A 17926-nucleotide genomic window follows, 5' to 3' on the forward strand; every position below is an offset into this window, starting at 1 on the left:
TTTAAATTCGACCATTACCTATCAAGTAACATATATACAGTGATTTCTCTGCACGTAACAGCTGACGGAGTCAATGGACCACCGATGGCGGAATCTTCGACAAGGACTAATAAAGCTTCATGAAGACGATCATCATGTTCCATCGTCGCAACAGACAATCGGCGACGAAAAAACAAAGATTTTTGTGGATGAATATGCTGCAGCAGCCATCAACCGTGTAGTAACATGTTTATGTGTCTCTAGCCTCGGCCATAATCTGGATGCATGGCCCAGGTTCTTCTACAGTTTGGATACCCACGTCAACGCAGTGCTCAAGTATGATCGACCAAAGCTTAATCCCCCCACAGATGAAGCTTGGCTAAAAGTCACTCATCATTGCAGGTAAGTGTTTGTTTTACACGACGATAATTACCAGTTTAACACCACCTAAAAGTTATAGCAATTTTAGTTCATCATTGCTTGAAACAAAGACGAGGATAAAACAGTACGTTTGTATACGTACGTACGTATATATTCTCATGCATGTATATGTGTTTGTGTCTGTGTATATATATAGGGTTAGTAAAGAAAAGGTGTTATGTGACAAAAATCCAATTTTCACATTATAGTTTCCAATTTTCAGTAATTATATGCGCCATTTTACTGTATATATAATATAGCTTTGCCAGTTTCATATGATTTCCAGGTTTTTACCATGCAAAAAACTATATGTAGATCATAAGTGGTTATTTGTTTAAGAGTGACAATTCAATATGTCCTTATTCATGTTGTAGTGTTGTACACAATCCAGTAAAGATTGTCGCCGCTCATTGTAGGACTATGTTTGCGAGAATGGGTAAAGTCCGAGCACTTCCTCACCGGCCGAGACATCGACAATGTCCAATGGGTGCGTTCCTCGGCAGCCGGATATGGCTACCGAGGCTTAAAAGGTCAGGGAGAAAGCTTCTCTTTAGCAAGAAACAAAGCACTTACGATCGTTGAGACTCTAAGCTGTGACCAAGATTATGCTCGACGAGCTCTTGAAGACTCTACACCTGACATGGCTTTCTCTCGAGCTCAGCTAAGCCAAATGAAAGTTAAGAGAAAGGTCAAGCCCGTTTGGGGAGAAGCATTTCATTATGCTCTTTTAGAAGGACTGTTTGCTGACCCATTGATACGCCATTTCTTGCAGACTAATGATGTTCAAGATTCATTCTACTGCATTGGTCATATGCCCTTGCTATCACCTCCAGGCTCTGTAAGTAGCAAATTACATGACCACGACTACGTCTACATGTTAGATTGGACCGACTTTGAGGCTTCAGTCCAAGAATGGGAGATCCGTTTCGCCTTTGAGCTACTTGAGACGTTGTTGATATTTCCATCGCATGTTGATTTTCACATTTGGCGGTTCATTGTTGAGTTGTTCATCTACAGAAAGATTGTCACCCCGAACGGAGACGTGTACTTAAAAACACAAGGAATACCATTCGGTAGTTGCTTTACAACCATTATCGGAAGCATCACGAACTATGTTCGTGTTCAATACTTATTCATGCGTTCAAGTGGTTCTTTGGCCACGGTTTTCACTTATGGGGATGACAGCCTCATCGGAGTTAAAGATGAGCAGTACACTTCATTTCCGATGGACAATTTCAATCCCATTTGCGATGAGTTCAGTTGGAGAATTGGTGTGTTTAAATCATCATATGAAGATCATATTAACAGCTTTTTGCTCATGAACGTTGAGAGAAGACAACGAGATAGAGATGTACTTGCGTGCTTGAGGATGTTGATGTTTCCCGAGTATGAAGTAGAAAGTGGGGAGATATCAGTTAAACGAGCGCGTTCGATATGGGTTGACTCGAGGATTTCTCCGGGTATGTACTCGGGGATTAGGCCGGACTACTTGTTTGAGATATACAAAAGCCTAAAGATTAGGTATGGATCTTCAAATGCCGGACATGTCCATGTAGTACTTTCTAATGTCGAATATGTTGGAGAGGAAAGATCTCACATTGGAAAAGTGACAAATAAAATATAACTTATAAGTGGGTGGATCTCACCCAATTGTACCGAGGCCTTTTGTGATTAAAACTCAACACCTAACGGGTGGTTAAGTTGGGACAGTATCGGTACAATGGTGGGCCACAGGCCACGATTGTCGCTGTTTAACATGGTATCAGAGCGGGTCCTTCTCCAATTGCGTCTCCACGTAGGCACGTATCATGAGCCCAAATTGGGGTTCCCTGTATTGCCATCGAAATTACCAAGTGTCCAATGTGGGCCTTGGATTGTATCGACCAAGTCTCCGAAATGAGACTTGTGTCCCAATTTCCAATGTGGAAATTGGATTAATTAATTTCATGTGCAAACCTAGAGTTAGGTTGCACGTGAGGGGGCGTGTTGGAGAGGAAAGATCTCACATTGGAAAAGTGACAAATAAAATATAACTTATAAGTGGGTGGATCTCACTCAATTGTACCGAGGCCTTTTGTGATTAAAACTCAACACCTAACGGGTGGTTAAGTTGGGACAGTATCGGTACAATGGTGGGCCACGGGCCACGATTGTCGCTGTTTAACATATTGTTGGGAGACTTTAGAATATGAAACTTTACGAGCTCCGTTGTCTCAATTTAAGATGTATTGATGTAATACAATTATGCATCAGTTGCAAGCAGTACGTAGAACTAGTAGTTGTGATAGTGTTTCTTTGGGTGAAGAAAGAAACCAGCTGAATATCATGTGCTTTCTACTTGAAAAAAGCTGAATAACTCAACATATTATTCCTATAGGGTAATTCTCATTTCATATCTTTTTGATGTTTTTTTTTCATGATTATTCATGCACTCATGAGATCTTAAAGACTGACGGATTTTTCTCGAACACTTTCGCTATGAATTATTATATTGTAACTAAATATCACAATTAACATGTATCATCAAATTTATTGTTAAATATGCTTATGAAACTTTATTTTGGCTAAATGTTCCACATCAGTGTTCATTGGTTCAATTATTGACAAATGGTTTCTTCAATTTTCATCTGGATGCATCGATCTAATTACATAAGATTACAAATATTTAAGTTTTTTTAAGCACACCCAATTATTGTTTGTTTTTATTATTATTGGATTAATACAATGTGACATATTGGAGGAAACTAATTGAGAAGAAAAATATTCATATGATAAGGATTTCATGGAGTGTTTTTGTTTCTAGATAGAGGATGGAGGTGGTGGCCGAGCGAGCATGGTGAGAACTGAGAAGCATTTGGTGTAATTTTGGGATTGTTTATTCTTTTCACTTGTTTTTCCTTACTAGTCTGTGGTTTGTTTATGATTACAAATGAGATCTTAGCATAACCTATTGCAGTTGATCAAACAACATGTTCTTTCTAGCTAAAACGACATTTTCCTAACAAATCTCTTATTCTCTTTTTATTTTTTATTTTTTTTCGATTAATTAATGTGTATATCACAAAATTAGTTAATATATGTTAGAGATGACAAATATCTCATATAGATATAAGTGTAGGCGTGTGCTTGGAGTATGAAGTATAAAGTCACAATATATCGATCAAACAAGTGCATGTTCTTTTTTTTTTGGCAAAGAACAAGTGCATGTTTTTGATTTTGGTGGTTTTGATTCTAACTCCTGGTTTAGGTATATAATATTATTGGATTTATATATAGGAGATTTATGAGTTCCGTTTTCACTTTTCACAACTTGGAATGTCACACATGCATGAGTTACGAGCAGAGGTTTTCTTGTAATATATACCAATGCATTTTAGGGCCCAAATTTGACAGGTACTTGTTGCCAAAGTACTCGCAGAAAAAGCACATGCGCTAGTAAAGTATAACAGACTCAACTGATGTGCATAGATGCTTTGTAGGTACTTTTTGTATGCAACTTGTCATGCTGTCCCCAAGCTTCTATTTTTTATTTTTCTGCATCCTTTCATCACCTTCATGCGTGTGTACTGTATTCAGTTACTGCATTTTATGGAACAGACAAGCCTTTTGCATTTCAGTTTGGGAAAATGAATAAGCGGAGTTTTTCCTTTTCTTCTTACTTTCGAAATATTGATGAAGACCATTTAAAGTTTTAAACTAGGATGTGGTGAAACCGCCGTGTGGTATTTGTTCTTAGGTTTGGATTAATTCGACCCCCAACATATTTTTTCTTTTGGAGAGTTCGAACCATTTAAAGACCTACTAGGTAACTTTATTTTTATTTATGTTACTTTGTAAGGATGCTGTTTCTGACCCACCTGAGTTTTGGTGGTCCTTTGTTTTTTCTTTGTTTGCTAGCACTGCTTGTACTTCTTTTGGTTGTTTAATGCATTTTCTTTGTGATAAAAAAAAAAAAAAAACTTTATTTTTATTTTTTAAATTTATTTATTTTTTAATGAAGGACCTACTAGATATCTAATCTCTAGAGTATATTGCCTTCTAAAGATTATAGAGAGTGACAGTAAGTGGCTTTGATGCAAAATGGGATCTGAATTAACAGATATTAACATGGAATGGAGGATTATTAACACTATTCTTTCTGTTGCCGGTACAAATGTAAATCGAATGTTTAATTTTTCTACAATATATCAATTATTATATTCTAATATTATAAGAAAAACTTTAAACTCTTATGTACATTTTAGTAGAACGATAGACCATTATCTATTAATGGGTAGCGTATTCGATAGACAACTATGTTTTCCTATCATACTATGTATTTATAAACCTAGAAGAGTATTCTCAAAAAAAAAAAAACCTAGAAGAGGGTCACAGCTAGTTCAACGGTATATGCAGTAGAAGTTAATGTGCTATGGTATATCACACAGTTCTTCTCAGTTTTGTAGTTCGAAATTAAATGGATTCATAAATACCAGCTCCCAACTCTAACTATTGACCAACCAACTCTCTCTCTTTCTCTCTCCGCTACTGCATACTCTATTACCTGTAGAGTCCGCGCCATCGCCGGGCCTGCAAGTTATGTCTCAACTGGAATTGGTCATGTCAGATAGATAGCGTGCGACATTTGCACTTCTCGCCTCGAACATAAATTCATAGAGAGTTAGAGACGGAGACTGTTGCACACAAATATATGCGATGGTTATGGTCGAGACTGGTTCCTACTTTTACCCGCCCAGTGCATGCTTTGCTTTGCAAAGTAATCAAGTGTCATTGACTCGTCGTTTTCTTCTAGCAGCTTGCTAGCTGCAAATGTTATCATTGATGCCGCTTCTATGCTTCTACCTATGTGAAAAGTGCTTTTTGGCAAGTACTTCACACATAGCTAGGGTTCCATCACTTATAACGTGAAAACTGAAAAGTGCTTTCGACAACGTACTGCTTCGTATATATAGCTTCTTGCCTTCTGCATAGTATTCAACTATTCATTCACAAGGTTCATAACGTATGAGATGTGGTTGGGGGAATTGCTTATTTAATAAGACAATGGAATTCAAGTTCCCAAGTGAAAAATAAGTCAGCTTTGATCTGTCTCTTAGATTTTTACTTAGAACAGATGATCGATAGTTTACGGTTTGGACTATTTAGTGAGATGGAATCCCCTTGGGGGGAACGTTGTCAAATAATTTATTCTGTTAATTTTTGTGTACCATTCCTCAATTCCCTCTTTCCTGGGGTGTGAATTTCTCAAGTTATTATAACAGGTGGTGCATGTGTGGACTGGAGTTTATTCTAAATTTCTGACTATATGAGTAAATTCTACTAAAATCGATTGTTATCCTTAAGTTTAGTTACTTAATAAACACTAGCCTTGGCCTACACACACCGTGTGTGTAGGAAAGTTGTTTTTTTTTTTTTTTTTTTTTTGGGTAGTTAAAAATAGTGGGAGTTTTCACCCTCCACATTTAATATTTTTTTGTTTTTATTTTATATTTTATTAATTGACTTTATTATCCCTATTAATTCTTTCTGATTCAAAGTATTTTAATATATTAAGGGTAAATTAGTAAAAAAAATCAATTATGGAGAGCAAGCTCTCTTCTCTTAATAATAGTATAGATATTACTTATGATACTATCTATTTAAGTGATTTAATGTACGTGTAATGAAAAAAGAAGTCATGTTATAAATATTGACTGACCATGATCTTATTTATACGAACCAAATGACCGGCCGTAGATAATGAGGTCGAAAAATATGAGAATACAAGAGAGTAAAACTTTCCATTCAATTTGTATTACCGGAGCAAAAATATCACCGTACTCAAGTAGTTTTGTCAATAGTAACTTCCGTCACCAATCTGATCACAAGAAACAAATGAAAAAACGTCTTACTAATCAACCCTTGGTAAAAACATTACATCGAGAAAAAAAATTTCTTTTGTTTCTTCATCATCACCGTCTTTTTGGTTGAGTGAGAATTTGTTCTAAATTAACCCAATCAACACCAATTCCCATCGTTTTGATGCCAATTTCGCTCTCACCAAACATACGTTACGGACACGCGTCTACCATGCGCGTGGACAGACCCCCCCCCGCATTAGATACGATTCGGCAATTTTCCCGGGCCAACATTAACTGAAACCCGCCAGAGTAACAAAGTTACCAAACTACCCCTAAAGCTCGTCCTCCGAGACACACTCTCAGTCAGCCAGTCCTACTCTACTACCTGCTCAGAGACTCTGCAACAAGAACAAAACCATTTCTGAGTTTCTGACACATTCACCTCTGCCCTCTCTCCTCCCTCCACGTCAATCACAACCAATGGCATTGCCCTCTCTCCAACCACCCCTCGCATTCCCCCCATATTTACAACTCTGCCACTCCCCTCTCCTCCTCTATCTGTCTATTACTCTTCTTCTCTGCGACCACCGAGGCCACCGCGGTTCTAGACTTCTAGGGTTGTTAGGGTTTTTTTAATTCTAATCCGCTTTCTCCGCTACCCCAGTTTCAAATTTCAAAGGTTTGGACTTTTTGGGGCTTTGTCGTTTCGACTTGTTTTGTTTGCGTTTTGGGTACTTTTTTTAAATTTTTGCGGTTTTGTGAATTCAAGATTCTGTCTTTGACTCTCAACAGTGTGGTGTTGAGGTGTGTGTGTTGGTGTTTTTGGGAGTATTAAAAGGACCTATGCTTTGCTTCGGTTGGTGGGTTTTGAAATTTTGATTCTTTTTTTTTTTTTTTTTTATTATTGGGAATGGCTTTCTGGGTTTTTGGTTTTACTTATCCAGAGGTGGGAAGAAAGGTGAGTTTTATGAATTCTATGGTGTTGTTCTGTAGCAAAAAGGTACTGCATTGTTGTATGGTTTATGTAAATATTCAAAGTTTTGATTTTTATTTTGGCTGAAATGGTGGAGGAGAAATGGCTGTGATGAGAAACCAGAGTGTTCCATGTTTGGGGTTTTAGTAAATCTTAGAGACTGAAGCTAGTTTTGAGTTTGTGACTGGATTTCTTGTTCAGTTTTTGAATTATGTGATTTTGGGTTCTATAGAAAATTAATGCCCCGCTGTGATTGATTCTTCATCAATTTTTGACAGAGATGTTTACTCTGTGTTTGTACTGCTTGACTCTTTCAGGTCGGGAATGCAAAGCTTTGGGTTGTGAAATTTGAACTTGAAGGCTAGGTTCTGGTATTTGGTTGGAGAAAAATGATGGATGGGCGGCGTCATTCTGTTGATATACCTATCTCTAAAGCTCTTGTGGCTCTGCGGAGGGTGAGGTCTCTAAGGGATCCATCAACTAATCCTATGAGCAAATTCTCTTCTCCGGTTGAGAATGTTAATTGGGAAACGAATTCGGGTAATGATATCTCTATGCTATTCTTGAATACTTTCCAAGAAGGTGGTTCTGACAACCGTAGTTGTTTGAGGCCAAAGAATTCGGATTTGTATGGACAAAGAGAGGATTGCTTAGATGATTTTGAACTAAACTTGGGTTTAGAAAAGTCTAGATTGATCCTGCCTGAGAATTCAGAGTGGGTTGGAAGCACAGGGAGTCCTAGGAGCAATCAGGGTGATGAGTTTGATCTTTCAGGGTCAGATAAGGAAGAGGTTTTTAGAAATAAATCACTGAGTCAGAGATATAAGAGCAGTCATATGGATAAAGGATTGGCCATGACATGCGTCAAGCCTTTGGAGGATGTGGATTATGAAGAAGTTGTCAGATCATCATGTTTAGAAAGAGTAGATCAGATTGCATCAAAACGAAAATCACAGTGTAAAAATCGTGTTGATTTGTCTGGGGCAATTGGTCATCGTAGGAGTCGAACTGGCAGTCCATGCCCTTCAGCAGGTGATGCTCTTTCAAGCCATGGTACACCCATTTTTGCAAACGAAGAGGTTGGTATTGGAGATCATGATCATCCTGGTGGTGGAATAAGCTGCTGCTGGTCAAGAACCCCTAGATTCAGAGAAGCTAACATTTCTTTTGATGCTGATGACCATCCTTTGTTATACAAGAATGTAGATGATATTTCACTTTATGACCACAGAAGCTTGAAGCGCATAGGAAATGAAACCAATTCACAGTTAGAAAAGCCCAGGAGTCTGAGTCAGAAATTCAGGCCAGAGTCTTTCATCGACTTGGTGGGACAAAATGTTGTTGCAAGGTCTCTTTTGGGTGCTATCTCTAGAGGAAGAATAACCTCATTCTATCTTTTCCATGGTCCACAAGGCACAGGAAAGACATCAGCCTCAAGAATTTTTGCTGCAGCACTTAATTGTCTTTCACTGGAGGAGTATAGGCCGTGTGGTCTCTGCTGCGAGTGTAATGTGTACTTTTCTGGAAACAGCAGAGATATCAAGGAAATAGATTCTGTGAGAATCAACCGGAGAGACCGCGTTAGGTCTCTTATTAAGAATGCAGCTATGCCTCCAGTTTCTTCACGGTTTAAGGTTTTCATCATTGATGAGTGCCACTTGATGCGTGGGGAAACATGGGTGACTATTTTGAGTAGCATCGATAACCTTTCTCAACATGTTGTCTTTGTGATGATCACTCCTGATCTGGATAAGCTGCCGCGGAATGCAGTATCACGGTCCCAGAGATATCACTTTCCAAAGATTAAGGATGGTGATATTGCAAGCAAGTTGGGAAAAATCTGTGTTGAAGAGGGTCTTGAGTTTGATCAGGTTGCTTTGAACTTCATTGCTGCCAAATCAAATGGTTCACTTAGGGATGCAGAGATGATGCTTGATCAGCTAAGTTTGCTTGGTAAAAGAATCACAATGGGTCTGGCATACGAGCTTGTGAGTGCTTGGCAGTTTATCATCGATTCTTTATTTTATTTTTTTCATCTATAACCCACCTCTATTTGTCTCAGATTTTATAGAAATCTAATTGTTTATTTTGTTTTGCAGATTGGAGCTGTTTCTGATGATGAATTGCTTGATTTGCTAGATCTGGCATTGTCATCTGACACTTCTAATACAGTTATAAGGGCCAGGGAGTTGATGAGATCAAGGATTGATCCCATGCAACTTATATCGCAGTTGGCAAATCTTATTATGGACATCCTTGCTGGTGAGGAAGGTGGTTCTGAAGTCCAGAAAAGGTTCTCTCGTAGGCATACCTGTAAGTAGTTCAAGATATCATATATAATATGGTTGCACCATAATATATTTCAGTAAATGTAAGTGCTTTAAGCATGCTGTCTTAGACCATAAATTTTGTTAGATGTCGGTCATAACTTACTGTTGCTAAACTGACGTTAATGGAGAATTAGGTTTCAATGATTTGTCAAGTACTTGAACAATTATTTGATAAATCATAAACTATAAATTATCATTACGACTCCATCTTCTCTTTGCTTCAGTGTGCATATTTTCTTTACTTTCTTCTTGGATGAACAAAGTTCTACTTTAAACTTGTTATACTTGTCCTGTTATAGTTCTTCGCATATGCTTATTGTTTCTCTAATATATGCAGTTCCTTACTTTGTCTCATCTTCTCTTCCTTATTCTGTCTCATCTTTTCTTTACTACGGTGTTGTTTCAATTTTCCTTGTCACAGCTGAAATGGACTTCCAGAAACTGAGTCATGCATTGAAAATATTCTCTGAAACTGAGAAGCAATTAAGGGTATCCAAGAATCAAACAACATGGCTTACTGCAGCTCTATTGCAGCTAAGCTCTGCAGAATCATCCTCATTGGATGCTAGTGATACAAAGAGTTTGAGAAATACACAAGAGAGAGGTGAGAATGTAATCCTATTATATGAAAATCATTTTTCTTTTCCTAAGTTAGTTTTCTATGAATTGCACATTGAAGTTTATTTCTATTTGCATTCATCTGACATATTTTCTTTTGTGTACATCATGTACAGGGCAGAGCTTCAAGAATCTTGACCCTACTTCATGCAATGTTAACACATCAGACAAGTTGGGAATGCAGAAGGACATTGATGAACAGTTGGAATCCATATGGAAGAGAGCTATAGATTTATGCCAATCCAGGTCATTCAAGAACTTTTTGAGGAAACAAGGAAGATTGTCGTCTCTATTTGTGAATCAAGGTACTTCCACCTAGTAGTTGCAATTTGGTGAAATCAAGGTCATGTATATCATCAATATGTTTGTTTTACAATTGTTAGATGATGTTTCATGACATGCAGTCTGTTATCATCCATATAATCTTGAATGTATGTAACATTACAAGTGAGTTTTCTTTGACTCATGAGAGTATTACTGAGTAGCGGTTAATTTTAGGTCTCGCTATAGCTGAATTGGAATTCTGCCACCCTGATTATGTATCCAAGGCTGAGAAGTCATGGAAAATCATTGCAAGTGCACTTCAATCTCTATTCGGTTGTAATGTGGAGATCAGGATCAATCTTGTACGTGCTTCCGAGTCAAAGTATGCAAACGTGAAGAAGCCATCTTTCAGGTTGTTCAGCTGTTCCCGCAGAATGCAACAAAAGTCACCATCTTTCTGTGAGCGCGGAAGTGGTTCAGACTACTCTGAGTACACATCGGAAAAGCCTATATTAAGTGATAGACCTATTTTACCTTGTTCTTGTGATTGTGCTTCTCAACTGCCACATAACTGCTGTGACAAAATGGTGGTTGTAAGTACATTGAGAAATAGTGAAGGAAACATACTGAGCACAAGAGCGGCATCATCCCGCAGATCATTTGAAGATGATACACCAAAGGCACCTGGATTAATGGTTGATTCTTCAAAGGAAGAGGGAAGCAACCAGGACTGCCAGGTTTTATCTTTTCATCAACCTGAACATCAACCAAGGTGTTTCCCGAGAACTCTGAGGATTCAAAAGAAGTTGTGTTCGGCAGATGCTAATCAGGTGACCTGTTGCACTAAACTACAAAACAAGTTTGCAATCCCAAGTAGGACATCTTTTGAAGCTTGTCTTTTGGGAAGTGATTCATATGCTTTCTGCAGCGGCTCTGACAATGGTAACAACACTGACAACTATAAAGAAGAGTAAGTGTCCCTCCCTGATCTTCTTTCTTGTGTTGGTGATCAGTATATTTTGATGCAAATATTTTAGGAATTTAAAATATTTTGTTTGCAGGTTGAAGGAAAATTCAGGTGTGCTTTGTTGGAAAACCCCCACGCTTCCCTCAGGAAAGGTAGCTATATGAATACATATGTATGTCCTTTTTAGTTATAAACAGTATTGACTATTGAGAAGAGGAAAAAGTACGGAAAAAGTTGATAGAAGAAAATGAAGAGAGAAGAACCAAAAATTAAGTGGCCTCCCTAATCTCCTAGTTCTGTTATGTGATGCTCCTTGCAAGGGTTTGGGGCATAAATTTCACTCTCATTTTGAGCAATCTACTCTTCTTCCCTAACATATTAATTTAAAGGCATAAGATCTGCCTACCGTTTGAAGTTACTTTTTCTTAAATGTTTATGTAAATGCCTGCAAGGAGATTGCTTTTGAATCCAACATCAATATAAAGCTCTGACCAAGTTGCGTGTTAATGCTGCAGGATTGGCAGCTGAGGCACCAACAGCAAAATTCGAAACTAGTTGGGTGGGTTCTTCCATGTGCAACTGCTTAGGCTTTTAGTAGTTTTGCTGAAAAAAGTAGCTTATATGCTATAGGACCTTCAAAGGAATTCATACCTCAGGAGCATTTGTCTACTGATACATTGCAACAGTCATTGATGTTATAGATATATATTTTGGGAACCCAGATTAAGGGTTAAATTAATATAAGTACTGTCTTCATGCGATCCACTACTGCATATCTCTTTTATTTTGTAAATCATGCATATATGTAAGATATCTATAGGGAATTCAATTGTCAGTTAAAGGTTTGGGTCATGTTCAAGAACTTGCATGTTCCTCCATTTCATGCAGTTGAGGGTTATATAGATATCTTACATGTTCCTCCATTTCATGCAAAGCTCCTTGTGCTTTCCATTGGTATGTCTTCATGCGATCCACTACTGCATTAATTTTGTTTCATATTGATGTCTAGAGAGAAGATTATATATAGGAACATCAGAACATCAATTACTACATTAACACTTTGAAATATGTACCACTTGTCAAACTTTTTTTATTGTTTTCACCTTGACTGGAGAGGTTATAACGTATCTAATATACGAAAGAACCTTTTCAATAATGAGTTCCAGTGAATAAACTCTAGTAGGAAGCTAGCTCACCAAGCCAAACCAGGAAACAAAAGATTCGAAACTATTTTCATCATCAAACAAAGACTAGGTAGCTGGCAAATTAAATGAACTGCTTACACATATAACGTGATTATTACAATATGATTGTTCCCTATATTGTATTAGAAAACAATAGTGGTTGTACATAGGATGATGGACTTGTACCTTGAACTTCATAAGATCTTGTATCCCAAGCTTCTGTTATTTCATGAGTTGGAACATAACCAACCTCTGCAAGTTCTTCTTGAACATGACCCAAACCTTTAACTGACAATTGAATCCCTCCAGCTCCATGGCTACTTCTTTCATAGTAGGGCGTCTCCTTCCATTCAAATTTAAGCAACGTTTTGCAAGGTTGGCAACTGCCACAATCTCTTCTTTCCTACCATCTTTCACAATTTTGAACTCAGAGGTCAGTGCCTCTGGCTTTGCAGGCTGATTTATGACTGCAAAACAATAAAACTACTAGATTTTCATGAACACTATAACTGAACTCATACTAATTTCTTTCAGAAGCAAAACAAACCCTTGATTAAACTACATTTATTTACACTTGGTATTGTTGTTTGGCTATCTCAAATACTTGGAGGTAATAGTGTTCTTGGAGGTAAATAAATGTACTGTTAAGATAGCCAAACAACAATACCAATCTTTTAAGAATAATAAATGTACTGTTAAGAAGCATAAACCCGGTACAAAATCTTTTAAGAACTTGAAAACAGAACACAAATCAGAGAATCAATGGGCTAAGATACTATTTTGTATTGAGAATTTCAGCTCTTCTTCATGCCAACCTTTGTTTTGCAATGATCGTTGCTTGGGTTATATTGGATTCAAATCATCATTTTACGTCCTGTGTTTTCTACATTATTCTTGGAGGTAACTGGTATACCCTAAATTTGGATTTATGCTTCTTCCGTCTTTCATTGCAGGATTTGAAATGTGGTGTGAGCGTTTCCTAGGAAATTTCATCCTTGCTTTTCACCTTTTATCCTCTCTTGTTTCTTGGAATATGATTAGTGTTTGCTATGATGCAGTTACAGAAAGCACAATAAAATCCTTGCATGTAAATCCACCACAAAATTGATGCGGTCATAGAAGTTCCCTTGGAATGAAAGGCCGTTCAATGTAGCAAGGAACTGTTGTCTTGCACTATATATAACAAGATTCTGCTATTGTTATTCATGTCAACTTCGCATAATCCACATTACATGCCAAAAAGAAGGGAGCTAGATAGCTAATATAAAAACAATAAGTTATTCTATGTGCATCTATTTTTGATGAAATTGCTAAATGCTGATACTCTCACACTTGGCTTCGCTTCAATAATCTACATACCAGCATAGCAGTTAATATACCACCCACAGATGCTGTGAGCAGCATAGGCCAATGCAGATGCCGCCATGATGGTTTTGATGGTTCAGTCGCCTCTTCCACAACTGACATCACCTGTTCCACAACCGGCATCTCCTGTTCAACAACCGGCATCGCCTGTTCCACAACTGGCATTGAGCATCGGCATATGGGACAGAACTGACTATTCGCAAGCCATTGGGCAATGCAATCTTCGTGATAAAGATGTGAGCAGGACAAGCGAATAATCATCAGCTGACCACGATCAATCCCTTCTTCTAAACCCTCAAAGTGATCAAGGCTCTCCTTACAAATGACACATTGTTGCTGTCTAACAGTATCTTCCAAACTATCAATTCTCACTTTCTCAAAACACTCTAATTGATAGGCCGTGCACCTATCACTGATCATTTGATGAAATAAGGTGACATCCATTATGTGGCAACCAATAATAGGCCAGTCGGGGTTGTCAGCCAGTTCAACGGCCGTAAATACTTTATCAATGATAGGTGGTTGCTCAAATTCTGGGACTCTCATTTCAGTAAGAACTTTAGCCAGCTTCTCTGTATACTTTTGCCTTTCGGATAGGAACACAGGGAGTCCGACAACAATTTCTTCGTCCCCTAGAGTACATATATCATGAATGGCAACGTCTGTAGTAGCATTACCCCATGCCAGTAGGTTCCCGTCATCATGGCGTGCGTTATTCTGATCACGCGCCAGTTGCTTTGGACTGCAAAGTCGAGGGATACAACTTTTCTTTGAAACACATTGCTACAAAAATACATCTCGGTGGACATGCTTGAAAAACTGGTATTAATGGGGAGCATCAGTAACTTGTAGTAGTTGCATGCATCAAAGGTGTTCATAAATCATAAATAAAGGACGGTTCTATTGTAGATATACCCAATATAATTCACATACTTATATATGATTACTGATTGTTGTCTATAAACAAGTGGCTGATAAGAATTTGATCAGTTTTGCATAGACACAGACAGGATACCGTTCTTGGTCATACTTTATCCCAGATGCATGATTTTATCCCTGCCTTTTGTACTTCGATCCTAGAGGATAGTTTTTCTAATTAATTAATACTAGTGGTTTCAATCGAACAGAAAGAAAAAGCTGGCTCAGGAGACATACATAATACTTGCTTGAAACTTTTGTTCGTGTAGGGTAACACAAAAGATCGGAGAGAGCAGCCGGCGACGTCTGCGCTTTGAGAATTAGGGGAACGCGATTTTTTCTTTTCTTTTTGGGGTCGATTAATGTGGAGGCAAAACTCTTTTAAACTAGAATGGGGTCGGGCACCCGAACATTTCTCAAATTACATTTCTGGGCCGGAGACAGGCCCGACAAGTGAATAAAAGATTAAAAGATTATGTATAAAAGCCTTAGGGCTAGTTTGGGATTGCTGCGACTTTTTTAAAAAACTGCTGCTGCTGTGTTGTGAGAATAATCAACTGTGAATTAAAACAGTTTCGCGTTTGGTAAATAATATTTTTAAAAGTGTTGTCAGTACATAAAAGAACTGCAGAGTGTGTTTTAATCCACAGCAGCTTCTAAAAGCAACCTCTAGGCTGCTTCTAAAATCTGCTGCCAGTGACCTATAACTTTTAATTAAAGCTGCTTTTTATTTATTTACCAAACACAATAAAATCTAAAATTTTGAACAAAAGCTGATTTTTTTTAAAAGCGAAGCAATCCCAAACGGGGCCTTAAAAGAATTCAGATTTTGCTTCCAATTAGGAAAAGGATTACTCAAACATTCAGAAAATATAACTAATTGTTACAGTTGAAAATAATCCTAAATACTACTCGTGCGCTATTATTGCTTCTCCTTTATCCTCGATGTCGCAGATTAACGACTCTGTAAGTATTGTTTGGCTCTTTTCTTTATTACCATTACTTCCAATTCATCCATGTTTGTTGAAACTCTATTCTAAACTCCGAGGTTGAAAACCCAGAATCTGAGGCTGCTGCATGTTTTTTGCAAAGCCATAGAGTTTCTCTTCAAACTCATTTAATTGATCTTGAGCCGCTTAATTTGTTTTTTTTTTTTTTTGTTATAGGAGGAAGTGAAGCATGATATTAGTTTGGCAAACGCTTCCGATCCATGGTGTAATACTTGCTTCAGATAGAAGGTTTATTTCATTGGCTCCTCCTCAGAATAAATGTTTATGCATAAAAATATTACGAGACTCTATTCTATTTAGACCAAAAATATAAAAAAACTGAAGCTGGAAATTTTTCTTTGATTGCCTTTATATATGTATATAGGAAGCTGGAGAAACAGGATGTCTGAACCTTGGTGATGGCCGACAACTTTGCTCAGATTGTTCTTCTATAGTGGTCACGAATTTAGAGGAATGCAATTTCATAATCCAAAATGTGTTTGAATTCTACAGAATCTTAAATCTCAAAGTGGATGAAAAAATTCCCATCTTCTTCGTCGACAAGATTCAAATGAGCAGAATATCTCAAGGTGACGTGACTAAACTCTAGAATTATACATGATTCATCGCTTTACTCTACATGCACAAGAAAAGAGATCAATTTATATGGTTCCTACAACTGCAAGATATCAATCAAATTCAAAATTGTTTAGTCATCTAAATTTTGCAAAAGATAGATAGTTTATCTTGTAAAAACGAGTTCATTAAGATGCATGATTTAGCTAATTATATTACTAAACAGTTGATGCATGATATTTGACTGATCTTTACCGGTGTCGTCCTTCAAGGAAGACCAAAAGAATGGATGTTTCTCACAAGTGTTTAATAACACAAGTGCTTAATTACAAGCTTAATTTGTTTTAACCTTTTGGTTTTTGTTATTATAATGGTACAGCTGGTGCAGTTGCTATGTTCATTCCAAGTATATCGGTTTACTTTACAACGTCAACGGCTTGCATATCATTACGAGTTAAAATAATGCTTATTTTAGCCAGATTTATTATACGCAGTATTCAAACGGTAAGAGTTTCATCTCGGTAAATATTGAATTTTTATAAGCCCTGTCACCAATAGATTAGTTTCTTTTTTCTTTTGTGGGGATTGCACGAGGGATTCGTTATGGAATTCTATCTAGACGATCCAAAAGTTCTTCAATTTTTCTCGATCTCCATTCATCATGAAGAAATAATTCCATTTCAAACATTTAAGGTATCTAGTTGAAAACAAATTAACAGTCTAGAATGATGTGTCCAATACTATGCGTTCACCACTATGATGATACTGAAATTTTAAATGATTTCTCATTAGTTAATTTGCACTTTTCATACCTATTACGAAGGTAGAATAGTGTTGGTTTCTTTTTCCCTACCTATTAAGTATGAATAATATTAAAACTCGATCATGGGCTAGTCTATTACTATATCTCTAAATAATATTGTGTCAACGACACTATTTAGTTTTTTTTTTTTTGACTCTATGATACAGATACACTACATTGTTTGGGAATTTATTTATTGACCTTTCATGTAGGTATACATGATATGTTTACATAGATTTAGCTGCCATATTATTTATTATAATTTCCTTGAGTCGAAATTTAAAATTTGAATATTTAAACTGAAAACAAAGCCCCCAAATTATGAGATTTTGATTTGTTTCCATTATATATCTTCAGGGGCAAAATGGACAACGAAAAAAGTGATTGTACCGCAATTAAAAATAAAAAAATGGCTGGACTACAATGAAAATTGATGTAGCAAAATGGACCTTCATTAAAATACCTCTTAATTTTATATATGATTTACTAGAGGGTGAAATATCAAACGCGCGGTTCCAACCGTTAGGGTTTGGATTGCGTATGTTTAATCAATTAATCGAATGAAAAGGAAGATGACCCTATATATGTGTATATCATATTGAGTTATATATGTGGAGTAAAATGGTAATACAAATGTTTTTTTTTTTTTTTTCCTTCGTAACAGATAGAAAAATATTCGAGAAGTGGAGGTGGTATTAAAA

At 37.0% G+C, this 17926-nt stretch overlaps 2 protein-coding genes across 4 annotated transcripts; both read left to right on the forward strand.

The window, feature by feature from the left end:
- The first annotated feature begins 73 nt into the window (after positions 1-73).
- LOC133744954 (uncharacterized) lies at positions 74-3262 on the forward strand. Its single transcript, XM_062172973.1, has 3 exons — positions 74-381; positions 796-1951; positions 3203-3262. Exons 1-3 carry the CDS (start codon positions 74-76, stop codon positions 3260-3262), a joined length of 1524 nt encoding a protein of 507 aa, XP_062028957.1.
- Positions 3263-6638: 3376 nt separating this feature from the next.
- Positions 6639-12154, forward strand: LOC133741767 (protein STICHEL-like 2). 3 transcript variants are annotated; one of them, XM_062169492.1, is made up of 8 exons: positions 6639-6918; positions 7530-9200; positions 9312-9525; positions 9964-10146; positions 10277-10465; positions 10659-11394; positions 11486-11543; positions 11907-12154. In XM_062169492.1, the coding sequence occupies exons 2-8, from the start codon at positions 7602-7604 to the stop codon at positions 11976-11978; spliced, it is 3051 nt and encodes a 1016-aa protein (XP_062025476.1). In that variant the 5' UTR covers positions 6639-6918; positions 7530-7601; the 3' UTR covers positions 11979-12154. The 3 variants fall into 3 exon arrangements, with proteins under 3 accessions (XP_062025476.1, XP_062025475.1, XP_062025477.1); XM_062169491.1 differs by lacking the exon at positions 6639-6918 and adding an exon at positions 6926-7239; XM_062169493.1 differs by lacking the exon at positions 6639-6918 and adding an exon at positions 6926-7197.
- The last annotated feature ends 5772 nt before the right edge of the window (positions 12155-17926 follow it).

This window comes from Rosa rugosa, chromosome 4 (genome assembly GCF_958449725.1).
Source record: "Rosa rugosa chromosome 4, drRosRugo1.1, whole genome shotgun sequence".
NCBI classification, from domain to species: Eukaryota; Viridiplantae; Streptophyta; class Magnoliopsida; order Rosales; family Rosaceae; genus Rosa; species Rosa rugosa.

Coding starts and splice junctions, on each gene's coding strand:
- LOC133744954 (XM_062172973.1), top strand. CDS start 74: ATGGACCACCGATGGCGGAATCTTCGACAAGGACTAATAAAGCTTCAT. Junction 382..795: donor AAAGTCACTCATCATTGCAG/GTAAGTGTTTGT, acceptor AATCCAGTAAAG/ATTGTCGCCGCTCATTGTAG. Junction 1,952..3,202: donor CAAATGCCGGACATGTCCAT/GTAGTACTTTCT, acceptor TTTTGTTTCTAG/ATAGAGGATGGAGGTGGTGG.
- LOC133741767 (XM_062169492.1), top strand. CDS start 7,602: ATGATGGATGGGCGGCGTCATTCTGTTGATATACCTATCTCTAAAGCT. Junction 9,201..9,311: donor TGGGTCTGGCATACGAGCTT/GTGAGTGCTTGG, acceptor TTTGTTTTGCAG/ATTGGAGCTGTTTCTGATGA. Junction 11,395..11,485: donor ACTGACAACTATAAAGAAGA/GTAAGTGTCCCT, acceptor TTTTGTTTGCAG/GTTGAAGGAAAATTCAGGTG.